The sequence below is a fragment of the Falco naumanni genome, chromosome 5, assembly GCF_017639655.2.
Source record: "Falco naumanni isolate bFalNau1 chromosome 5, bFalNau1.pat, whole genome shotgun sequence".
NCBI classification, from domain to species: Eukaryota; Metazoa; Chordata; class Aves; order Falconiformes; family Falconidae; genus Falco; species Falco naumanni.
This window is the reverse complement of record NC_054058.1, coordinates 82,559,206-82,586,215: the sequence shown is the minus strand read 5'-3', so window position 1 is coordinate 82,586,215 and position 27,010 is coordinate 82,559,206. Positions and strand designations below refer to the sequence as shown.

At 38.4% G+C, this 27,010-nt stretch overlaps 1 protein-coding gene across 3 annotated transcripts in view; it reads right to left on the bottom strand.

Annotated features, from left to right (window-relative positions):
• Window positions 1-27,010, bottom strand: part of CPED1 (cadherin like and PC-esterase domain containing 1) — a 155,040-nt gene that overhangs the window by 47,912 nt on the left and 80,118 nt on the right. For all 3 annotated transcript variants that reach the window (XM_040595745.1, XM_040595743.1, XM_040595744.1), the window contains exons 14-16: window positions 26,737-26,781; window positions 24,679-24,865; window positions 22,661-22,829 (exon numbers count right to left, since the gene is read on the bottom strand). In XM_040595745.1, coding sequence (XP_040451679.1) covers window positions 22,661-22,829; window positions 24,679-24,865; window positions 26,737-26,781 — 401 coding nt within the window. The remainder of the gene's footprint in view (window positions 1-22,660; window positions 22,830-24,678; window positions 24,866-26,736; window positions 26,782-27,010) is intronic.

Genomic DNA, 27,010 nt, shown 5'->3' with positions numbered 1-27,010 from the left:
CATGTAGTTCATCCTTCCATACTGAGGCAAGATCAAGTCTACCAGCAGTTTTACTAATCTCTTAAAGTCTTTCAGTGAAGGGCATTCCACAGCATAGCTAAAAGACTCTGGGAGAAGCCACATAATCTATTACTCATAAAATACTAAGAAACAGCGATGGGTGAAGGGAACGAGTAATAATGTTCTTTGCCAAATATCTGTTTTCCATTTATTATTTCTTCTTTATAGGCCTTCCTTTGTTTCATAGATGGATCTATAACTAACCATTATCAGAAAGGAATTAATTCACAGTACAAAAAGCAATTCTCTACAGATCTACAACTATAAAGTTAATTAAAAACAGTGCAATAGAGAAGAGACACTGGCATGAATGAATTTTCCTTCAAGCACAATAAGGATTCAGAAAAAAGGGAAACCAGAGTTTTAAACCAAAAAGGATATTTGACCAAGAGACCTGAAAATAGAAGATTCCAGTTTATTTATGCTCATTTAAATTAAAAATGTTAAAAAATATTAATTAGTATAAGATAATGATAACTAATTCCAGTTATTGGTACATTAATATGATACAAATTCTTCTGAGTGGAGTTTTTTATTAAATGTGATATGAAGGTGTATATGGTATCCTTTGAACCTTAATGAACTCTCTCCTTCAAAATATCAGGGTAACAGTAGAGAAGTACCATGCATTTTTTCTTTGAATGGGATAGAAATAAGTAGTGGTTTACAAAACTGCAAATAAGAATGTTAAAGAAATAAAATGTATAAGAATAGAAAAACAATATAAGCAAATGTCCTCCCTCTTCTCTGCTGAACTAACCTGTGTGAGTGTACAAGGATATATCTTGTCTCATAATTAGCTTCACACTAAGGCAAACTTGACACAGCTTCTAGCTTGGTGAACGGGGAGTTGCGGTCTGGCTTGGCAGACAATGCCCCTGCCTTACAGCACCAAAGGTCCGGAGGTTGAAACCTAGCTGCAGTCATCTGTAGAATACATACACAGCAAGTCCAATCCCTGGCTAGAACTAGGGTCCCTGCTAATTGATTATATCTACTTGCACATCTGATCGCCAGCTGGCAGGCACAGATTTAGCAAAGTAGAAGTGCTACAGTCAACTTCAAAGACAGGTGAAATTCTGCTAGATGCAGTGGAAGTACTCCCTGCTCTGCACAGTAAGGGCACACTTACAAAGGAGGTGAGAAAAGCCGTGTTCACAGGAATAACAGAAAATCTAATATATTACGAGATGGATTCTGGTTTGAATGGTACCCAATGTCCTTCACTGAATTGTGAAGTGATCCATGCGGCCAAGGTATTCTCAACAGTCTTCTAGACTTCTCAACAGTCTTCCCAACAGACTCTAGACCCACAGATTCACAGAATGATTTAGGTTGAACAGACTTTAGGAAGATCAAAGCAGGCAGAGATGTGACAACTTACTTTTTGAGAACTCCTAAGTATTTTAAATTCCACATACTGCAGTCTAGTAAACATGGTCAATTATTATTTTTTTTTTTGCTATAGTCTACGAGCATTTGTACAAAAGGTGACTGCACCTCTGCTGAAGAGCCACCACCAAACAGCTGACCAGGAACAACTGAAAGCAATATAACAGAGAGCTGGTGCATCCCAGTGCTTGGTTAACACACATCTAGTCAAAGGTGTCCCAGTGAAAGGTTTGAACCTCTTCTGGAATTAGCAAGTTGCAAAACCCTCTCAGCAATCCGGTTTTGCCTGGCTTTCCTTTTAGGAGCCTCCATCTGCAAACAGTATCACAGAATAATAGAATCATAGAATACCAGACTGGAATGGACCTCAAGGATCATCTGGTCCAACCTTTCTTGGCAAAAGCATGGTCTAGACAAGATGGCCCACCACCCTGTCCACCTGAATCAAGTGTCCAGTGTTGGGGAATCCACACTGGGGAGATTATTCCAATGGCTGATTGTTCTCACTGTGAACAATTTTCCTCTTGTGTGCACTTGGAATCTCCACAGGATTCACTTGTACCCATTACCCCTTGTCTTTTCCATGACTTCTTTTAAAAAGGGTGTCTTGTTCTTTGTAGCCACCCTTTAAACACTGGAACATGGTGATCAAGTCTCACCTAAGCCTTTTCTCAAGGTGGAAGAAACCCAGTTCTGTCAGTCTTTTCCTCACATGGCAGGCTTCCCAATTCTTTGATCATCTTTACACCCCTTCTCTGGACCCTTTCCAGCCTGTCTACATCTTTTTTTGCGTAGTGGGCACCAAAACTGGACACGGTATTCCAGGTGTGGCCCGACAAGCACTGAGTAGAGTGGGGTAATAACATCTTTATCTCTGCTGGTGATGCCCTTGTTGATGCAGCCCAGCATCCTGTTGGCTTGCTTGGCCGCAGCAGCACGCTGTTCAATCATACCGAGCTTCTTGTCCACCAGGACCCCCAGGTCCCTTTCCACAGAGCTGCTCCCCAGCCAGGCAGATCCCAGCCTGCGCTGCACTCCTGGGTTATGTTTTCCCAGGTGCAAGACCTTACACTGGTCCTTGCTCTGAACTTCATAAGGTTCTCATTAGCCCACTCTTCCCTTCAATCCAAGTCTTCCTGCAGGGTGGCTTTGCCTTCAAAAGTGTTCACTTCCCCACTCAATTTGATAACATCAGCAAACTTCATTGGGGCACAATTGATTCCATTATCCAAATCATGTATGAAGACATTACACATCATTGGGCCCAGTATCGATTGGGGGATGCCACTTGTGACAGGTTGCCCATCTGAAAAGGAGCTATTTACCACCAGCCTCTGGGTGCAGCCTGTCAGCCAGTTCCCCACCAACACACAGATCACTTGTCTAGGCTCTAGCGCATCAATTTCTCCCACACATCAATTAACTTCAAAAGGGATTATACATGTTTTATTGTAGAACTTTCCAAGGTGATATATGTCCTTTATGCCTTCCATTGAAACCTTATTTTGCTTCAGTACATGTTTGCTTTAATAGAATATTTAGTTATATATGATAATTCAAGTATGAAATTCTGTGGAGTATTTCTGAAAATCCAAGCACCAAAAAATATCTACCAAATAAAAATAATTTATCCTGTCTCAGACCTAAGGTTAATACTGCAAACATTCAAAGCAGCAAATATCTATTAAATTTCTTTATATTCCTAAAGACAGTCAGAGGTATATAAAAAGTTATTCAACTTGTTTCAATCTATTTTTCTGGTGTATTGATTCCAAATGGGAATTCTGAGGTTCCCAGGCAAATTATATTATTAAGGGGAGTACTTCAGTCTTTCAGACAGTGAATGAATAGTTTGGCCCATTTTTTTTTTTTTTTCTGATTTAAGGTCAGGTGTGTTATGATACCCTCAGTCCTGTTTTGGAAGCTGACTTGAATGCCTGAACTGCTTATGTAATGTGTTAAAAGTTTGTCATAAGCCCTAGATTCAAGTCTAACAAATGCATTTTACCTGGTCTTCAACATAACACCCTTACCCAAGCTAGCAACAAACAAAAGCTCGAGACAGAAATGTATCAGTTCCCAGAGGTTTGCATTTAAAAGACTGCTATTAAGAAAATGGGATATTATATGTCATAAAATCATCACATAATCAGAGCAATAACAATGAGTTACAGTTTGGCTGTCACCCACCAAAGTTTCCAGATGCGTTACTTTGCAAAATGCATGAACCTACATTCTGTACTCAGTTACAATAGCTTAAGTTACTTCAGTGGAGTTACGACAGACTGGCGCAGCAACAGCTGAATGCAAGCTCAGACCTCATTTGCAACAATAAAACAAAAAATCATATAAAAGAGCTTAAGAAAAAGAATGCAGATTTATTACTGATTACAGTAAACTGCTTCAGAATGTCAACATAAAGTATGTAACATATCTGAAATGAAATGTATGAATATAAGTAAAATAAAGACAGTAAACTGTGCCAAACCCCTCCTGTGTTGCTATCTTCCTAAAACTTCACCTTCTTTGACTTGAAACAATTTCATGCAGTTTAGTGTCAACTTCTTTGCTGAAAGTTTCAAGGCCCTGTGTCTCACAGTCTGAATTTGGCTTCATGTTGTTTGGAATGTGTGCTACTCATCACACATATTTCCAAAATACCCCATCTTTCAAAGTCCTCGGTACGCAGTTCACCAACAGCCCCTAAAAGTCTCAGTGATCTGGTGCAATATTTAAGAGCGCAGTAACCCTGTTTGCAACCAGGGGAAAAGAACATCAGCGCAGGTGTTCACTCTATTCTGGGCTCCACCATCTGACCTATATAACCGTCCTTTGTACCCATCTTCCAGTTCTGCTTGGGACACACCCGATTTATCTGCAAGTTTGCAAGTTTTCCTGACACCTGCTTTCCTCTTACAAGCAGGGAACTCAAAAGGTTTGTGAGATTGAAACCTGTATGTGAACTTTCTCCATGACCGAGCTGACAAACATTGTACTTGCTTCCTAAGAGGGGAGGTGGATGACTGGGAGCATCAGCTCATTCAGACCAAACTGCAAACTCATTCTCTCAACCTATGAAAGGGTGGTCAAGCATCGGAACAGGCTGCCCAGGGAGGTGGTGGAATTGACATCCCCAGACATGTTTAAAAACCATGTACATGTGGTGCTTAGGGACATGGTTTAGTGGTGGACATGGCAGTGCTGGGTTAACGGTTGGACTTGATGATCTCAAAGGTCTTTTCCAATCTAAATGGTTCTATGATTCTATGATTTTATATACATCCTCCTAACAAGATAAAGCAGAATTCTCAAAGGAAATGAGAAAAGCAAGAAAGTTGAAAGGGAAAAGGAGGGAGAAAGAGAGAAGAAAATTTGAGTTCTATAACATTCTAGACAGGAGGAAGAAAATACCATAATCTTGTATTGTTATTAATTTTAATTTGTTCGTTTTGCTCTAGATGTCAGCTTTAGTTTTTCCAACCCTCTATAGCAGTCAAAATATTACAGTGGAATAGTGAATACACAAATGAATAGGAAGCAGCAGTGACAGAGGTTATCACAGACAAGAAACTTTGAATACCAGAAATAAAATACTGAAATACCAGTGTAAGTGCACCTGCCAGGGACTGAGTTGTTCTCACATGGCTATTCTGTTCAGCGAATTTGCTGCTTGTAGAGACAACTGTAGTACTTTCCTTTGGTCACTGTAACCCATCTAGAGTATCTTGATCTCAAGGTTACTGAAACACAAATAAATTCTTCAGTCATATGTTCCTGCCATTTGTTTAGTGGTATAAAGTATGCATACTGCAGAGACCTATCTTGTATACCCATAGGCAGAGACTCTGCTCATGACTGGCCCTGCCTATAGCTTTCCTTTATATTTCAAGTTTTCAGCTACAGGATTTTAATTTTGGCTTAAAAACTCCCCTCCTCTAATTGTTCTACGCTCCTTAAGAATGGAAAATTGTGTCCTAAGATGTTTATGTGAAGATTAAAAACAGTCCTGCATCATGTATCTGATGTTTTCCTAAGATCAGCCACAGATACAGAATTCTTGCTGTATATTTTTTCTCAGATTCTATTGTGGAATATCAAGATCCTCATGAAGACCACAGTTTAACCTCTGCTCTCATTGCACTACCAGCTAGAGGATTCCAGGTGTTATGTTTACTCCTAGGTTAGGCTTGTCATCTCTTGCAGTGCAAAGAATACAAAGATTTGGCAGAGGGAAAATTCGAAGTATGTCATTGCAAACAAAAAAGAACAGTAAGGGGAGTGGGTTTTTTGATAACAAAAATTAGTATCTCGCAGATTTCTGACAAACAAAAGCAACCAATGAACTTAGGAAAGGAAGAACATAAAATCATGTTTGCCAAAATACATAATGTGAACTGTGTAATGTTTTAAGGCATTTTACTATTAAAAATAAAAAATGCTTCAATTATAACTTGGTCAGGTAAAGCTTTCATTAAATGTACTTTTTTTGTCTTGAGTAAAACAGTGACCAAATACTTGAAAGCATTTGTTTTAATGCTGGTAGTAAGATATTTTAAAGGAGAAATTGTAAAGGTACATGCAAGGTAACTATAGTTAGTTTAGTACTTTGTTAATTTGTTCCTACATAAGTGGAGAAGCTTGAGGTCTGAATAGTTACCCAAGTATGATGTTTAGAAGATAATAGTTCAGTCACTCCAGCACAAAACAAATTCAATTTTCTCTCTGTCCTTTGATTACTTGTCTGTCTTACCAAGACCCTGGCCTGGTGGGAATTGAGAACACACATTGTAAATCCACTAGAGCTAATTTCTGAAATTACATGTCTTTGACCTGTTTTTCCCAAAAAACATTTATTCAACCTTTTTACTTTACCAGCCAATGAAGACTAGCATTTTTTCACCACCAAAGGGACATCAATGGGGACCTAACACACTTTTTTCACAAAAAAAAATTCCCAAACAAAGAGACCAAATGTTGTTGATGTACATATAGACAGAAAGACAAAAAGAAAGAAAAAGAGGATATATTATTTCTTTGTTAGTTCTGATTATTTTAACAGATTATTATGTTCCACCAATTTGTAAAGACTTCAGGAAATTCCAGTGTAAAACTAGTTCAGAAGAGAGGATTCAGGCCCCATATACGTATAAGCATCTCCTTGATATTTATCAACAGCTCTGTATAATCAATGGATCTGCTTCTCTGAATTACTAATGTAATAATTCACATAAAATTGAAACAGAGCATTTGTGTTTTCCTGTCTAAAGAACAGGGCCATTTTTCACAAATATCAAAGCAGGTCATCATGAAAAAGAGCGAAAAGACAAGAGTCATGAGCACTGATAGGCTCTACAAATATGTTTCTGCTTTAGCAATAAGTACTGCCTGTCCTGTTTTAGTGTTGGACAAATGTGAACATGGATACAATTATACACATCCCAGACTTAATAAACTCTTCTTGAGACTTTGGGCCTGCAAAGATGGAGACATATGGTATTATTCAGAACAAATTATCCCACTGACTTCAGTGGAAATGTCCACAGTGTGTGAAGTTAAGCATGCATACCTCTTTGCAGAAAAATGCACTAAATCTTCATGTTTTCCCCTCTGAAACTTCATCAAGCCATAGGGATTAGAGCTCTCCTCAAGTATTCTCTGTGTCTTTTTTTTGTCACCATATTGTTGTCCAGTTCCTGCATTCTATTAGTGTTCCCTTTTGCCTAGAATTTACTTGGCAGCTCTTAGAGATTTTTGGTAACATCATAACCAATTTCCATCGCATCCACCCTCTCTCCCAGTAAAACTCTGAAGTGTCAAATGTCTGTCTCAGAAAAATAAAAGCAACAGCAACCATTAAACAAAAGTTGTGTAACCTTTCTGTCAAGCATTGCATCTCTTGGTAATATTATTATGGCAAGCTACATAATAATTTTACTTAGGAATGTTTTTATTTTAATTAAAAGAAGATAAATCCTCAAGCAATTTCTTTCCAATCCCTTTTTAAAATTTTCATCTGTAGCTTAATACCATGAAAAACACTAAGCTGTTGGACCAGGAAGGGTATAGCACAATGGAGGCAGATATCAGACGGAGTATCAGTAGGGTTTTTGAGTTGTGAAAACATACTTCATAGAAGAAATTCATATAGCAGAAACAGGCCATGGGAATTACCTTAACCAATCAGGTGTGCAGCCAAAAACATTCAGGGTTTGGTACAAGTACAGAAACACAGGTATATATCTAGTGCCACTTGGGTGCATTAAGGTGTAAAACTTACATTCAGCATACTAAGCACTTACACAGAACTGGCAAGTATGCACAGTCACAGTCTCTTTGGGATCAGCAGCTTGGGGTGAGATGTAATACTGTAAGTGATGCAACAAGAAGTGCATATGGAGGCAATTGATCCCAGTTCCCTTTCTCTTTGGATCCTTTTCAAATGGCAGCTCCTAGCAAGTTCCTTTATCTTTTGCTAAAGTGATTTCATTGCTAAAGAAAGTTGGGAACTTCTCTGCCGAAGCATTTCCTTTCATTGGAGAAACTCAGTCTAAGAGCTCTGAGTGACTGGAAATAGTCCTAAACACTTCTCTCATCAGAGCACAGTATGGCCAGGAAAGGGCTTGTGCCTTTGTATCTCACCGAGGTCAATAAACAGAGGAGCTGACTAAGAAGCAGGGCTCACCTTGAGATACCAGGATAGCCACTTCTTTAAAATTTTAACTACTTTTGGGGTTCTTCTAAGATTTTTTTTTCTGTTGTACTAGCCATCCATGCTGATAATGGGACAAAAATGAGAAGAAATCCTCAAATCACAAGAGCGATGGTTCCGTAAGAAAGCATAAGCACTGTTTGTATTCCAACCTGTCAGTGGTAAGAACTGAGGGATGTTGCAGCTGTCTCCAAGTATTTTATAAATCAAAGCATCCTGCAGAACGTAGGAGGGGTAGGCATAAATAAACCAGATAATTCTCATGAAAAATAAGCCTGTTTCTTTCCTGGAACAGGGATACATTGAAGGATGTGCTTCATTTTGAGAAACTAAGTAAAAACGCTAGCCTGAACACTGGCCCCAGGTTAAGTGAATTACACAGATTCACAGACACTTTAATCCAAACGACCCAGAGAAGACAACATATCTTCAGCCAGCACTGCACTGCGTGTAAGTGAAGAAGGCCCTTTGAGGAGAAATTTCCCCCTTTTTCAGAGGGGGCAATGCTTATTTAGAGGCAAAGGAATAACAGAATGACAGGGTGAGACATGAGCCCACCTGTACCACATACTACTCAAATTCTTTGCTGAAGCCCAGAGGACTTCTGTGTATGGTGGCTCATTATCATGGCTGTTTCACTTTTCATGCCATGCTCAGACATTAAGCCACTCACAACTGGTCCTTCTTAAATAAACTCCAGAAGCCTTTGATCTGTTTTCTACAAGGCTTCCCAGCAGATATTGGCATCTACTTTATTTTGCAGACAACACTGACGGAATGAGATTTATGAATAACTTCTGTCCTCTGAAGCAGTCTGGTTGCAAGCAGCTGAGCACATGCCACTCAATGGAAGACTCAGGGTCAGCAACAGAAATTTGTTTCCATCCTAAAACTTTTCGGAAAATATGTTTTTCCATGTGAGAACCACTGCCAGCGTGGGGAATGCATGAAGGCTAATGGTTTCAGACTGAAGCTCCCAACTGTGATTGACACTAATGTTGAATACTTTTAACCAGATTAAGGTGCAAGGCAACTTCAGTGTGATCTTACAGTGGACTTTTACAATTGATGCATTTTATTAAAAAGTAAATAAAATTTAATACAGAGTAATAAAATGAAGCAGAATGCTCTGACGCGGAGCATCAGCCTCAGAACAGCAAGTATCTGAGCTTCTAGTATCAGCCACAAAAAAAAATAATTAATAAAAGCACTGAGAAAAGAAGTCTCAGGTTCTAAAATTAATTGCCCCAGCACTGAATGCTGTTCTATTTTTTCCCCACTAGCGTATTGCTGTCTCTGTCATATAGATTTGTGCATGCAAATTAGAGGACTTTGAGGTGTACAAAGACTCCAGATGGAAAACATGCTTGATGCAACACAATAAAATGAGAAGCAGAACTGTATTTATCATAACTATGTCAACAAAAATCATATAAATAAAGTATAAAAAGTATTGAAAATTAGATCACAATAATTCTTTAAAAAGAGATTTCATATTACAAAACCTAGGGATCCAGACATAGGACTAGTGAAATGGTTTTTTCTTCTTTGCAATGCAGTGAAATATGGCCCCAGCCAATGTTTTTCATCAAGTAGGTTAACTGTGTCTTTAGCGAAAGGGCAAGGTTTTATTCCAAAGGTAGTAGTGTATGCAAAAGCAAGTAAATGACCTTCAGACTCCATTTAAAGTTCAAGCTCATTTTCTTCCACTAACTAGTCAGACCCCTGGGACACCCCTACTGAGGTACTCATGTATTCCATCCCATTTTCTGCAATGAATCCCACCTTTTCTCTACAAATTTAGTTTTAATGAGTGACCACTTTTATTGCAATATCCTGTGACTAATTTACACAGATCATATTAAATGTTTATATTTATTTCAATTTGACTAAATTGGAAAAAAATAAAGATTAATTGGGTAAGCTTTTAATTGATAAACTTTAAGTTCATAAGTACCTGTAATGGCTGGAGTTTCTTGCTTTAAAGGGAACGAGACTGACCTTGATTCTGACCTGACTGCAACTACTCTGATGCAACTGGTTTGAATTAAGTGCTTCCTTTTTTATATCTACACACTGTAATTCTGAGCAAAACTTAAAAACACTTATACATCAGTGGTTCCATGCTCTTTTACAACATGTTGCATTATGTTCTGTAAACACCTAACTTGACAACATTTATCACATAGGTAGCACATTTTATTTGTGCAGCTAAACAAAATAGGTTGAAAACACACACAAAAAAACGTATTAAATGCAGACAGCTTGCTTCTCTGTACAGTAACAGTATCTGCTGAGATGATTGTGGTAGTGTAGTTCTTTCTCCTTACCAAATACATGCAGTAGGAAGTTTTTCTCTGCTCTTTTGTCATCTTTGCTGCTCTCTTATTTCATGACCTCTGAGTTAATCCTTCTGTTCTTCCTATTAGCAAGTTTAAGCAGGCAAACTTCAAACAGACTAGCAATGGGTCACAAGGTTTAATGGGCATGTAGATAATCATCTAAATTACATTTCTGGAGCTGATGGGCCAGACAGGCTTAGAGAGTAACTTTACCAGCTTTCACTGTTAATCAGCAAGGATTGTGTGTCTCAGTATGTATCTGCCTTTGCCTGCCTCCCGGAGGGGCTGGTCATACCGGCTGATTAACAAAGACAGCTGCATTAGCTTTCTTCTCCCACAAAGTGTGTCATGGAGGCCCAAATGACTTGAAAGGCAAATGTGACCACAGCTCAAACACCAAGCACTCTCTTCTCATCAGTGTGGAATTGCTGGCCCTCCTCTTGCAGATTATGATACTAGGCACAACAGTTGCCAATTTTCATGATCTGTTAACACTTAGGAAGCCTCATGCTGAAGGCTCTTCTTTCACATCTATTGTGGTATCATCAAGGGGAAAATTCAACAGGCTATTTCACATTTTCTGATGAATTTGAGAGCAGTGTATGAGATGAACTGAAAACAATACTGTGATTGAACTGTCAGTAGTGAAAGACCTGGATCAGCTTTGAAACACAAACTATAGAATAACTGTTCTCTGTAGGATACGGACAATTTTACAGTTACAGAAATAGCAATAGATATGTACTGTGAACCTGATTTTGTCAGTGAAGATACCTACAAAGAAAAGTGTATAAAATCTGAAGTCCCTTTTTTGTCTTATAATGGTGTGTTATACCTACCTCGATTCCAAAAGGAACAAAAGTAGTGGAGGATTGGCTTCCTAACTTTGGCAGAAGCTTGTCCTTCAGGTGTTAAGCTCATTTTACATAGCAAATACTTCTCAGTGTTTCATTTTACCACTCTTTAACAAGTTGTTAAATAAACACAAAATCAGAACAATTAAAACAGCTACACAGTAAGTTTTCACTGTCTTACTTAGGTGCAACATAGACCAATACTAGCTCACTTTTTAAAAACAGCAAAAAACTGTTTCATGTATTTATAAGTCTGTACAGAAAAGAATCTGACTATCCAGCCAAGAAGTTAAACAACTTTCTATTTTGGATCTCAAGAACATTCTACAAGAAGAAAGTACTGAGGAACAAAGTAAAATAATCAAGAACACTGCTTTCCTTAAGAAAGGAAGTTGGACTCTGACTTTCCACAAGTTTTCATAGATGAAATTATGAAACATCTCTGGCTCTGTGACCTATGTACACCTACTTCTGACTCATGTTAGGGAGAGACAAGAATTAGGCTAAATATTTCTATAGTTTCCCAGTCCACAAAGCATACAATTTCTCAAGCTTCTAAACAAGGGTGATCACATATGCCACTTTATCCGGGACAGGCCCAAAATGCAACGACTGCCACATATTGTGATAAAATTTTCAGGTCTCAGTTTTGTTTCAAGTATTCACTGAGACATGGGATTATTCCATTTCCTGGCTTTCATGTGACAACCTAAGTAAACTACCCACTCCTGGTGGCACAGCATCCTTGGCTATTTCAGTGAGAATAAAAATGGTCAAACCTCTATGCCAGATCATGAAACCCACAGTAGGATTTCAGTCACGTCACATCCTTGTCACATCCTCTTTACCAACATAATGCACAGGGAAAACTATCTGAATTTCAAATGTGTTGTGAGCATATAGCTGAAAGAGGTGATAGCCTTTATGCAGTGAAGCAATAAATCATCTCAATACCTATTGTTCTATTGTATCATATGGCTGACTTGCAGAACTACCCTTTTTGCTTTTATTTTACCAGATCAGAATTGTAAGATTATCATTAAAAGACCAGACAAATTACTATGAAGAGTTACGGAGTCATTACTATGACTCATTAGTCTTCCCCTTATCTTCATAACAACCTATAACATCTATTTCACATTACAGCTTTCCAATGGCAAAATGTCACCAATAATTTCCACTAGCATCAAAAGCTGAGATGATCAAAGCACAGCTATTATTTTTTGGAGATATGATAGTAGGCATACTTTCTTTTCTGCAGACTCATTTTTTGACCTCGCATGCTAACAAAATAAGCCTACTTAGGTCAGATCCAAAGTGCGTTAAAGTCAATGAGAGTCTTTTCCCTGTTCAAAGGGCTTGGATTTAAGGATATTTTTCTCTTGTTTTACTGTTACACATCACAAACAAGGGTACAGAAGCTGTTACTAAATCCAAATAACAGTCTGCTTGGTGAGTCTCAGAACTGGAAGAGCTGAAATGTACTTGCACAACTGGGCACTAAGCAACATGCAACATGTGCCCTAAACTTGGCTCTAGACAGTTTTACCATTCGTAAATGGTCATTCGCTCATGATATGTCTATGAGCATGACAGAAAGTCTTGCAGACAGAATAAGCTCAGGTAACAAACTGTGGCACCACGTTAACATGGAGCTGGCCCAGCCTGGCCACCATGCAGCAGTGACACCTCGTTTGTTCCCTGTACTTGCACTAGCTTACTCATAGCCAGCACAAACAGCTCCACAGCACTCTGCTGTCATGTCAGAATTTGACAAATGCCACCATTCACAAAAAAAATGTAACTGAAGCACCACAGGGCCCTGGTGTGTCACACAAAGCTACTGAAGTTTAACCTTATAACAATAATTTTTCCTCCAGTACAAACCGCAATGACTACTTGTAAAAAAAAACAAACAACAAACCAACGTACACAGAGATGCATGCGCAACATATATTTTGAGAACACTTTACCCATATGCATGTACTGATTTGCTGCAACCTATAAACTGGCAGTCTGATCACAGTTGTAACACTTTGTGTGCTGTCATACAGTGCAAGTTATTTATAAATAATGACTTTTCTCTTCATGAATCAGGCACATTGACAGAATGCAAACACTGAGACTAATATTTAAAGCTAAATATTTCAGTGAGGCTTCAGAAACTTCGGATGACCTTTTTTTTCTCCCCACCCCCTTCTATTATTGGACTTTTAAATGTGTCATTGCACTTCCTGGAGCTCATAAAGGAGAACTGCTTAACCCATACTTTGCAGTTCTCACGCATATGTGGCTCATCCAAAGACTTTGTAAGGCTTTACTCTTTACTGGGGAGTTAATTCTTATATCCTGATATTGCACAGTTAGAAATTGGAAGCATGGAAAAATTATGAGCCACACTTTGACTCTCTAACTTAGCACAGTTAATATAGGCAACACAAAGTCTGAAAGCAAGAGCTTGACCCACCATGGTGATTGAGATGGCTAGAGCTAGGTTGCCTGTGGAATCAAGGAAAAAAAAACAGCTGTTTGAGGGTGATTGGGAGTCCCCAAGTACATCATCTGTTCCTCTCCAGAGACCTCAGGTGTCTTCAAGAGATGATATCATTAGTACAGTATACAGGGCACATCTCAAGAGCACCCGACTTAGGTCCGCATGCTAGGAACTGCCACTGCCTGCCCAGGGTGTGGGCCCATCTGTGTCCTCCTGTAGTCAGGGGCAGACAGAAAGAAGGAAGCAACTTTCTGTGGTTAGTCAGGCTGGGTCAGGATCTCCCCCAAGCACTCAGCCTCTAGGCTGGCCTTAGGCTGACGTGATTTGAGCATGTGGCTCCCTCTTCTCCCTAAAGAGCTCTAACCGTCAGTCCATCAAGCTGTACCTGTACTGCCCAAGCTAGACCACAAGGCAGAAATGCATGGAGGAATCCCTGTGGAGGGCAGGGAGAGGAAACAAGAATAAACACAAAGTAGTCTGGGCTATGTGGAGTCTTCTGCAGAAGTTACTGCTACCAGTTCTCTAGTAATCTAGTAATTGATTCCAGGGGTGTTACTGGGCCTGTATTGTATTGAAATCATCCAAAGTAAAAGCAAAAAAGGAATGTAAGTGAAAATCTATTCTAAATATGTGGGATGCTTGCCTGATAACTTAGCACAAACAAACACCCCATAGCTAACAAGAATTACATAAAAACAGCTTTTCTGATAAGCTTTTCCAGAGAACAGTGCTCTCCCAGGAGCTGAATTGCTTACCCAGCATTTGCTGTTGTCTGTCTCCTTTCACAGCCATCCACAATGGTTCAATGCTATTATTTAAAAAGACATTTCAATCCTGTAGTTAAAGTCAAAGAAGCAGAAAAACCTGAGTCTAGTCCAGTCTATACCAGCAATCCTCGATAGGCTCAGAGATAGCACTGTGTCTACAGAATGTGCATCCACGGCACTGTATCTGTCTCAGCATCTCCCCATCCTGCAGCACCCTAGGGAGCAGGTATCGCAAGGCTGAAATATCCGATCATACACACCACTATCACCAGTGAGATCCTGTTCACCAGTTGCAATCACATGGGTCATAATCTGACTCCCTTACATTTTTAGTCATGCAGTTACAAGTTTCTGCTTGGCTAGTTCCTGGGCAGATCATCTTCTGTATCTTTAATGTGTCATGCATGCCCATGGGATAACATCACTAATTGTATGAAGGCAGAGAACAGCCTGAACACACAAAAGAGTAGAATTGTTCTGTCAGGTCAATGAGGTTTATCTTTAATGGTTTCATTCCTCACATGATGACATACTAATGACATTTTTCTGTGGCATAATAGCAAAACAATTCATTCAAGTCAGGAGTCACCTAACCGAGTGTCTAGGATGGTGGGATGTTCTTAGTAAGACTGCTAAACTGCAAAAACACACAGAAGAGGGAAAGGCAGAGGAGAAGACACCAAATTTGCCATTGCTGAGGTAGAAGGTGCTACAAACACTAGCTGGTGTCAATAAATTCAGTGGTGATGAAGAGTGATAAAGTTAAGACGAGTTAAGAAGTTCTTAATTACAAGAGTGCTGCCGAAGGAAAGGGAGCATAGGAAAAATAAGGCTGAAAGCTGCCTAAAAAAATTTCTCTTCAGTGCCTAATTATTATAGCAAGCTAATTGTTCTTCTGGCTAATGATCATAAACAAAATTACTTTGTTGGTGTCATTGCAGTCATTATTGGCTTAAGATTGTTGAATCACCGAATTCACATGGATTTTCTCAAAGTGCTGGTGGCAAATTACCCGTTAGCGATTGTGTAACACACCATTTCCCATGTACAATGCATTGTAATAATGACAAATGTAGCTGCTGCATGGAAACATCCGCTCTCTTCAATCTCTGCCTGATATTTCTGGAGGTGTTTCCTGGAGGGTATCTGTTATTAATCTTGCATCACATGTTAAACAGGAAACAGCTATATAGAGAAGACTAAGCACAACTAATATGAAATCAGGAATGTAAGCAAAATGCTGTGAACTGGAAGACTATATGCTTTTCCCAAGCAGCTGGACCCAACATGGTCTTGAGCCTCAAAGTTTGGGCTCTGTAATGTGGCATCCCCCAAATGCTGGAGAGTATGATGATAGTCCTAGTCAGGTACAGCCTACTGAATATACAGGATGAAACTGTAAAGCAAATTTTCATTCCACGCTTAAACTCATTCTTTTGCTGATTCTTGCCCCCTTATGCCCTGGTTGTGCCCATTTTGTCTCTATGGCTAATTCAGAGCCTGGCAGATGTCTGACAGTGAACAGTGATTATGGGAACCTGTCCTTACCAGATGATAGTGAAGACTATGTATGAAATCAACTGTGTAGGTAAAAGAGGTGAACATTTGATTTCTAGAGAAATTGCAAAGCATGACATTAACTCCCCCAAAAGGATAGATCTATGATCTGCTGAGCTTTTGAGACCTTTCCTTAAAGCAGCAGATACCAACTGCTGATCAAGATACCAGCCTAACAGCTGTATCTCTTTGGATGCTGAGATCCAAAAGGACTTCAGCATAGAACAGCACAAATGTAAAGCATCAAAGTAAAGAATATCCATCACAATGGTTAATTGTTCCTGTGACTCATTTACAAAGCAGTGCTTTAAATCGTCACAAAAGCCTTTGTTATAATTAAGAAAACATGGCAAGCCGCCTCTCCCCAATGGTATAGAAGTTGACAAAGCCAGAATACGCTGACTCTGCAAAACATTTTGTTCCAAGACACACACAGAAATTAACCCTCTGATTGAAAATTATCTCAGAGCATTTATTATTTACACCTCTACCTTCTGTATCTTCATAAATATACTTTTTAGAAGCACCAAGCTGTGCTATTAGATTTAGATGCTTCTACTTAGTGTGAACTGTGATTATACATCCCTTGATCTTTAAATACTTTGAAACACCTTCAAATAGTTTTTAGGTTTTCCTGAGCTGTTGCTTGACCATGAATATTTCAGAAAATTACTAAAAAATTCAGCAGTTTTATGCAAGTGAATTCACTTACTAATATTGCCTGGCATATATAATGGAAGATAATTTAGCCACATGTTTCGCTCAGGACAGATACTCCATCAGTGTAATTTGGAATTGCTCCCCTGAAATTAATTGAACTATGTTGACATACAGCAGTTGAAGATATAAACCCTCACCTTTTATTTATGGCAGTGTGTCTGTGCTAGCTCTTTAATCATTTTGTGGCTTTCACCTGAAATGCCTCCAGTTTAACAATGAGTGTATTCAGTTTGCTACATATTTGCTCCTCAAGGTTATGTGAACACTGCTTTGTGTTTCCTGGGGGAGTGGGTTGCAGGCACACAAAACCCAAAATAATTTACACTTTATTTAATAAATTAATAGCAGTGAAAATGTACTTCTAGTGTTTTGTGTGTTGTCAGCCATAAATCACTTCTACAATTTCTGAACATGGAGCTCCTGCTCATTTAAAACCAGGTATCCGTTTTTTTCTGCACAGCCGTAACTATTCACTCACAACAGCTTTAAAACCAATCTTGATGTGAATTTCTTTCATGAAGAAAGCAAAAGCTGCCTTAAGAAGCACCCACTACCACTCTTCTGTGCTCAATTGGTCATTCTTGCCCCCATACCTACCCCTTTCCTTGTGTTCACATAGTGAGATTGGGACCATATCCTAGAAGTTAGCCCATTTAAATAAACAATAATTCTCCCATCTTGTTCATGAGTAGCTGTAGGCAGGGAAAGGGATGCTTAAGCTGGCATTGCTTGTGGAAAAAATTACTGCCATACTATGCTCTTACCAGTGTTTCTGTAAAAAAATCTAGAGTATAGGCTTGAGTATTTTAGATCTACTAATGAGTGGGTTTTTTACTTTTCCCAGCCACTCCCTCCTAAAAAATAGAGTTAGAATTCTGGACTGCACAATAGCAAAAATCTCTAACTTAAAAGTTAAGCCAATATAAATTTCAAATTTCAATCTCTTTTAATCAAATAACCCTCTCTGAATGAAAACATCTTCTTTTGATGAAAGCATATGCTTTTCTTTATATTTTTTCCCATAATCAGAATGCTTTCTATTTTTTTTTTTGTTGTTGTTTGGGCATTTTTTGGTTTTTTTCTGAAAAATATAAAACCACTGAAGAAAATTTTCACCAGCTTTAGATGTGAGAAGACTAAAGAATGCAATGCATGATTGCTCCCATAATGGATATTCTTTTATTCTCTGAAAAGGAAGTAATCTAGCTTTGCAAGTAAGATACAGTCTGGTTGTTGATATAATTAGGATGTACATTTAGTTCTAAAGGTGCCGTTTCTGTGTGTTTTCATGCAAGACACTCAAACCCAGAACTGCCAAGAAGGTTAGCTGCTGTTACAATAAGCACTGCAAAACCCGAGTCTGCGCATGGCATCCACAATGTCCTAAGGACAGAAGAGGTGGGTGGTTTGTGATGGGGGTCACACTGAATCTAATGCAGATAATGGGAATTACAGAAGAGACTTAATGTGCTTCAAGCCTGTCCTACTACAGGACAAGTTCTTTGTTTCCCTCCTAAGCCTTTTTTTTCCTTTTTATGTTATGGATATCATTTAATATTTGAAAGGTTCTTTGACATTTTTTGCATTAGAGCACTAGGCAGAGCTTATTCATGTTTCTGTAATTGACAGTGTTTACTTGTACTGTCTAGTATGAAAGGCATTGTAGCTGTAATAGCACACAGTTTAAAATTAAGTGAAAATTTTATTTTCCTTGGGAAACTTATAACTTGAACTGAGAAAAAAAAAAGTTATTCTCATATCTTACATAACACAAAATTGAAATTAGTTTGATTTTTTTAAGGGTTTCTTCCTTTCTAAAGGGTCTTCTCACGTCTGCCCCTAGAGACTAAAGTAAAGTTAAATATAGTTACTATATTAGGCCTAGGTCTTAATTACTTTTTCGTCAATGGAAGTCTAGTAGACAGAGAAATCAACATCTTGTTGCTGGCATCTTGTTGCCAGCTGCATTGCAGCCGTTTGATGTTACACAGTCAGCAATGTTATACCAGTATCTCATTATCAGCTCTGCCGGACTTCTTATGCTATCTGAACTCTAGGAAATTAGTATGATAAAAAGTTTTATAAAAATGTAAGAGATAATAGTATTTAAGAATAAGGTGTTTATAAAAATCAGGAAAGTTTTTGAAGCTGTTCTCGTCTCCTTTCAGACCTAAGAAAACTGTAGGACATCCAGAGCATCAGCCCATTGCACTGCACTGATTCTGGAAAGTACTTCTTTGTGTTTTGTGCAAATGCACAAAATGAATGATACACAGGCTATAAAATACAATAATAGCTATCCATTACTCACAATACCAATGCAAAACAAATAAATAACTGAATTACTAAAACACAAACCCACCACCACCACCAAACAACCCAAAATAACCCAAACCCATAAAACCAAAACATGTGGCAGCAGAACATTATAGGTACAAAGTTCAGAGTGTCAAAAATGTTCCCTAAGCACATCACCAGTTACTTTCCAAGATTGCAACTAGGCAAAGATTAACGAAGAGCATCCACACATTTCAGGTGAAGCATAGATAAATCTGTTTGCATTTTAAAGATAAAGGGCAGTGCATGGATGAATAAAACATTTTGTCCTTTATGGCAGTTTCTACGTAGTCTGGGATCTCTCACTTGAGGGTAATGCTGATACCCCTGTTTCAAGAGCTCACTGTTTTTTGTTGCTTGCTTTGTAGTCTGCCTATCTTGGTATCACAGCCTCACAGGTGATAAAGGAATGGCACCACTTCTTTCAAGGACACTTAATTTGAATATTGTCAACAATTGCACAAAATTAAGTTAAAGCACAAACCAATAAGGACTCCATCTGCAGTCCAAGCAATACTGTCAGAATGCAGAACACACAATGAAAGGCAAATAAAGCTGCTGAAGGTGCTATGGTGATGCCACAGTTTGTCCCTTACTAATTTGGTTTTAATGAGGATATTATAGCTGCTATCAAAAAGTCAAGAGGACAATATTTTTTCTCCTTTTAGGGGATGCAAGGCTTGGAATGATACACTTCTTAATTCAATAGCCTTGAAATTAATCCAGGATTATTCAACTGCATGAGAATTGTTAGAAGACTGGAAACAACATCCCACACCCTGTCTTTTTATTGTAACCTTCCTTATAGTATCATCTTGCAGTGAAACCTGAATATCCTAATGGGATTAAACATAAAAGAAAGTCAGGAAAAAAAGTCGCTGGATTAGAATTTTAACTGAAGCCTTCTGTGAGAAAGACCACACCACTGTCAGTGACCTTTGTCTCCCCATGTGTGATCCCAGTTGTGCCTAGTCAAGTGTCCAAAGAAGACTCCATCAGTTCACGCTGTATTTATCCTTTTGCTTCTAAAACAGGTGTCTTGTTACTAAGAGAACAAGCATTCATGCCATTGATCAGGGTGTATTAACGCACCCTGCAAGAGCACATAATGTTCTCTGGTATGAAAAGCAGAATGTAATGATGCTATTTAAGACCTGAGTTTTGTAGTGATAAAAACATCACTCTTAGTAAAAGGGAATAAATTCTATTCCAGAAAATAGGGAAAAGGGGAAAAAAATGCAGGGGTTTGAGTGGTTTAGAATGCCATCTTTATCTCTAGCTCCAGCCTTTGTTTGTTTTTTAAATGCACTCCTTGATAAGTTTGCCTTTAACATATCTACAAAAAATGTTGTTTTGGAATCTCATACTGTATCTTCACAGCCCTCATTAGATACCACAAGAATGCTTTTCATCTAATTTTTGCTCTAAAACTCCTGAAGTCCTCCCTAGCTCTGAACAATTGTATTAATTAGAGAGCAGTTAGTCACAGATGAGCAGAAAACTGTGCTAAATCAAAAGAAACTTCTAAAATTTCATTTTTATCATTCTACATCTCTTTGCCTTTGCGGTGCTTCAAAGACTCATACTCTGTCTCATAAATGCTATAAAAAACCATTAACAGTGTAAACTCTAGTGTGGGAGGATGTGTATGAAGTTGAGTTCCTGTACATGCCCTAAATTGGAGAACACAAGGAGCTTTCCTTACATCTTTCCACCCAGCGTGTTCTCCTAGTAATATAACTTCAGCTCAACCTATTGCTGCTTTCTTTTTCATACTAATCCACAGCTAAGGTGTCAGGCAAATTGCTGTGTGCATGAATCAAGATCTTATTGTATGTATCTATTCTTATTTGTTTTACTGTAACAACTCCTGGATCTAGTGCTGAGCCAGTACCAGTAGAAAAAGCGAGAAGATGGTTCTTGACCTTTTGAGCTTGTAAGATAAGTGTAAGAGAAGAGACAAAGAATAGGCAGAAGGCCAGACAGCAGCATAATCAGGCATTCAGATCAGAGTCAGTAGGGTATGACTACTACATACATTTTCTCTGACAGTTCTGATTTGCAGATGGAGATAATTATTGTCAACATATAATTTGCTATCAACATTTATAATCTTTTTGGCTCCTTTTTTAAGTCCCAATGTTTATTTCTCTACAAGAACAAAAAGTCCCTCTTGATCTGTCCCATCACATAAAATGCTCTGCCTTCTCCCACCCTTGTCTCCCAACCTCTTCTGCAGTATATAGAAAGAAACCAGAGAAGGGAAGTAAGTTCTATGAAAAGGATATATTCATATATAAAGATCTTCAGAAAAAAGATAAATAAAGGTAGGATTAGACATTTTACATGAACATGGATGGCCATTTCAACACTACGGTTTTGAAGACCCTGTTTCCTGGTTGCAGAATTAATTGTGATCAAATATTTCCTCCTGTATGCTCTAATATTAGAATATGCCCACCAAATCTTTTCATCTGCCTAAAATCCCACAGACAAATGCACTGCCCTTGATTATTATTTACCACGTCACTCCTCTCCTTGCATCAACTGGCTTATCTTTGCCCACCATATCAAGTACCAAAGTTTAGTGCTCAAACTGGAAACCAAACAGCTCTGCTCCAGCCTGTGTTCCAGTTTCTCTTACAAAGAATTTATCACCTTAGTTTTACTAACTGAAAGTTTCACTGTTCCTTTATTTCATTATCTTTCTTCCAATTTTTTGTCTAATTCAGCCTGAGTTCCCCTTCCCCAGCCCATTTTTAGCCCTATTAGATAGGCTTTCACCATTTTTTTCATTCAGGAGATGCACTGCTTCCTAAGGACTGTTAGGAGTAATTTATTAGCATTCCCAAACTTATATTAAGATAAATGTGATGTAAGCAACAATCAACCCTTCATTCAGAACCAGCAGTGAGTTTTTTTCCATTGTGTTTATTTGTCTTCTAGAATAAACACTTTTCATTCATAAATTATATAACAGCAATTGTCTGGAACACTGATAAACATACCTTCATCATAAACATTTTTCCTGCTAAAAGGATCTCCATGGCTCCAATTTCATAGATAGATAGTTATGAAAACTGCAGTCTGCCCACTGTGCAGTATGGAGTCACTGTTTTCTCACAAGGAAACAGCAGTTCTCTGATGGTTTAGGTTTTGGCTGACCAAAGTAAGGGTTAATTAACCTGCAGCTCTCAAATATATGGTAAGCGTAACAGGTACTCATGCTGGACTTGCTTACCTCATATGTTCAAAATACTGTGTAAATGCTATATTTAATAAAATCACAACATTTAGAACTCAGATTCTAATCTCAAAAAAACTGACTCTACACCAACTTTGGCCCATGTACCCTAATTTATACTACTGAATGAACAAAACCCAGTTAAATTCACTATTTGTATAGCAAAGGAATATAGGCACAATACCTGCACAAACCCACACATCATATAGTCATCAAACAAAGGCAGACTAGGGCGATCCTCTCGATAAATTGTGATTTTGTAGCTGCTCACAACCTGAGGGCTGGGCTGCGAATCATCGGTTACGAGAACAATGACTTTGTTCAATCCAAGGCCAAGGGGGTAGTTAGCAATGCTGCAAGGGCAAAACAGAAAAGAAGTGGAATAAATGCTAAAGAAACAAAGATTTACATTGCTTTATCCAAAACAGCTAAATCATGCTTGCTCCTTGAGGCTTCTAACATTTTCTTTCTCTTACAAAATACATTTGATTTTAAACAAAAGCCAGTGTAAAATAAGATTTGTAACAATTTACAGTTCTTTCAGGAAGACAAAATACTGACAGTGAAACTTAGTGAAAACACCTTCAGTAGCAGTGGCAGCAGTTCTGACATGAAAACTGTGAATGAAGTCACCAGGGCCAATAATTCCTGGTATGTCCAAGTTCATGGTGAAGTCAGCAGGGAGGCAAATGAGATCAGAGGTGTCAGCTAGCCATTGAAATTTTCCACTAGCCAAATGTGATGGAATCCCAGACAAACTGCTCAGTGACAGACAAGATCAAAGCTGGACTGTGCTCTTCTTCCCTTAGCAGGGAAATAATAAATGCTGAAAAACACAGAACCTGGACATGCAGAACTTTTACTTTTCAGTGTAAAGGACATACTGCTGTTCTCTTTACCTTTTACAAGGAAGAAATCTCTTCAAGTTTTTTGCATGTATTTATGTTGACTGCCATGGTAGTTAACATTAAAACACTAAAAAGCTGGGTGAAAGCATTTTATGGGAACTTGTTAAAATGATAAATCAAGACTAATTTCTTATTGAAAATACAAGAAGCATGTTAAGTATTAGACCTGTACAGACTGTACAGACTGTCTGGCTACTAGCAGACATTCTAGTTCAAAGCATCTGCTTCATAGTTATCCAAAAGATGGTGTGTTGCATAGGCACTTCATGCCATGAAGTCAAGCTTGCTTTGTAATGGTTAACAATTCTTCCTCCCAAGCAAATCATTGTCCTGGCTCTCTCTTTTATCCACTCACTATTGGATAGTATGTAAATAGGCCATTTCTCTGGTTCTGAGGTACCTGGCACAGATAAATAAAGACTTTTTGTCCCTCACAACATCCAAAAACAGGTGACGTCCAAAATGCGTATTGGGATTGTCCCTGGCACATGCTGTTGTGTCAGAGAGAGCTGGTTGGGAAAGTCAAAATGATGCCAGGGATCATAGTAACAATTAAACATCATGGATGATTGTGGGTCAATGCTCAGACTTGATGTTTACGGATGATTGTTCGCTCCCCTTTCCTCCAGATTTATACTTCTCTAAAAGATCAGATAAGCCAGGACTCTCACTAATGAGAACACGACCCACTGAAGTGGATGAGGGAAAGGCTGTAAATGTTTACCTGAACTTTAGTAAAGTTTTGTACTGTTTCCCACAGCATTCTCCTGGAGAAACTGGCTGCTCATGGCTTGAATGGGTGTCTCCTTCACTGGGTAAAAAACTGACTGGATGGCTGAGCCCAGATGATCCCAGCTCCCTACTCTGATCCATGTAAGCAGACTGCTGGCTGAGGGACCAAGCCCAGCAGGGCAGTAGCTCAGACCACAGTACAAAATCAAGGCGTAGACATGAAAGCTCAGATTATTTGCTGTCTACTGTGTGTAGTGTAATCATGATCTGTTTCCACCCAGCTTTGATGCTGTCAGTGACTGGAGAAGCTGGGGGAGATGCTAGCAACTGTGCACTCCATAAAGCTAGAGTTAATTATGGCTTGACAACATATTACCATTACCTTCAGGATATTGACAAATAAATACAAATTTCTGAGTGTTGAACTCTCTCTGACCTTCTCATAACTAATCTATAGGCATTCTGTGCTTTTGGAAATACAAACCAATTCTGTAATATTCTGACATATATCCAAAAGGTAAGGACACTTATCGTTTTTACACTCTTATTTTGTTGCTCATACCTTGGCCCTTTCTTCTCATCAAGGTGTACTTGGCATTGACAGTTAGAGGGTTCTGCTCCTATCTTCACTGTCACCATGTCGAATGGGACTTCTGCATAGTATTCTTTGATCTTTGGGTTAAACTGAGGATTCAAGTCCAGCTGTGGACTGGTGAAGATCTGCCTGATATGAGATAGGGTATCTTTATCTGTTCCAAGAAGGCATCAAAGAAAAAACTGTGAAATGTATGAACATTTTTAAGTAACACACAACTTCTGGCAGATTGATAACATGTACAGTGGCAAGATTTTTAATGCCTAGTCACTCTGAGACTGATAATCCTGCTGCAGGGTCTTAATGGACTTTATATTGGCACGTGAGATAAATTTTTAGACCCTGGAGGGATTTTAATCTTTCAGTCCCCATGACTCTAGCCAGAATCGCAAAACTCAAAGTCTGAGTAAGCCTTTGAAAATACAAGGATTAGGTCTGGGAGATCATGTCTCCAGTTGGTTAACTGAAACTTAAAGAAGAGTTAGGCCAAAATTCATAACCTACTTAGGTACCAGCCTGTGTACAGGGTTTATGTACATGTGTAATTACCAATAAAAATCAAAATAAGTTAGACATACTCTTGCTGTTCATAAGAACGAGTCACATGGAGATATCTAGACCCATGGGGTCATTTGCAGTACAGTTGGAAGAATGTTTTATTAAAATTCCTAAATCAACATATTCGAGCTCCTACCCTGTGTATGAAATCTCCACAATCAAATCCTATTTGCTCAAATGTATCCTTTATTTTGTAGTGTTTGCCAAATGACTCATGAGAACAATTATTTGCTGGCAACCCACTTATGACAAATATTTTAATCCAACCTGTTGGGTTCAGATTTACAGTATAATTGCATGTTCCAAACTTTCTTTCCACATATATTCTCCAGTACATGTTTAAAACTGGGTACTTCAGAAAATATGCCAGCCAGGGAACTCTTTTACTATGATATCTGAAAAAATTTGTGGCTTAAAACTTGGCTTGAAAGGGTCATAAGGGATGCAAGCAGTTTTATGTGGGCCTTTTCTACCCCAAAATATCTGCCTTGAGAAAAAAACAGGGCAATTTCAGCACTCTTTTGCATGTGTTAAAATGTAAAGGAAGTTGTTCCAGTGGAAGAGCAGAATTTGGGCTAGAACTGAAGCTTGTAAGTTGACACACAGAAAGTATTTTAAAAAATTCTACAGATGATTATAAACAGTTCTCCAGATCCTGTGTGCCTTGCATAGAAAGGTTTTCTCACTGCTAGTTCAAAAATGAGGAGGAATTTTCAAAATAAAATAAATCGAGGTATTTTCAAATTAGTTTTCTTGCAGTTGGAATGGTGATGCCAGTCAGCCAGCCCAGGAGCATTTCTGGTTTCTGACTGACAGTTCCTGGTTCCTGGTGGCACCATGACATCAGTAACAAAGGGGAAATGAGGCTCAATGGGTAGAAAAGTCTTTCTACCACAGAGCAATTGTTTCATATTTATAAAGTGATCCCTCAGAAAAAGTGTTACTGAGGAAGGCAGCAGAAAGCATTGCTCCCACCAAAGACAAATATACTTTAAATATCTTTAAACATACTTTAAATATTTCTACAAGCAGATATTTTAGAAAACTCTTCATCTCTTAACCAGCTCTTCAAAACTCCACTTCTGAGCTGAAGACTGCCCTTATATAAGGCTGATTAAACTCCATAGAAGTTTAAAGGTTATTCCACAAGAACAAATGTGTGCTAAAGTTCTTGGAAATAAGGGGCAAAAGTCTACTAAGTGCAGCAAGGGATCAATGAGTGCTGGAATATTCACATTAATATGCACGTATAGCAATGCTTAATGCTGCTTGAGGCTTATTTAACACAATAGCCCAATCACTGAGTGATTCATAAACATTCTTGCTACTTAAAAATTCTTTTCTTTTTTTTTATGTTACAGCCTGTAGGCACTCAATTCACTGAAAGGTTGCGTAGAAAATCCCAATAAATTTGTTCAAGCAATCTCTCTTCTTCCCCTTCAGTGGTCTAGAAAGACCTTGACTTACCATAACTGCATTGTCTTTCTTTAGTCTGACTGGAATAATGCAATGCTGAAAGGTAAACAGAAACAATTGATAATTTTCTGATCTAAGCCTGATTCGCAGTCCTATCAAAGAAGGAATTTTCATTGTGTTAATTATAAAAAAACAGTGTAGTTTTATTCTTTTCAGTGTGAGATCTTTGCTTTAGGCTCATGAACACTGCTCACAGGTACAGCAGAACTTACACAGATAAAGAAGAAGCTGGTCTTTTACATGTAATGAGCCAAGACCTTCCAGC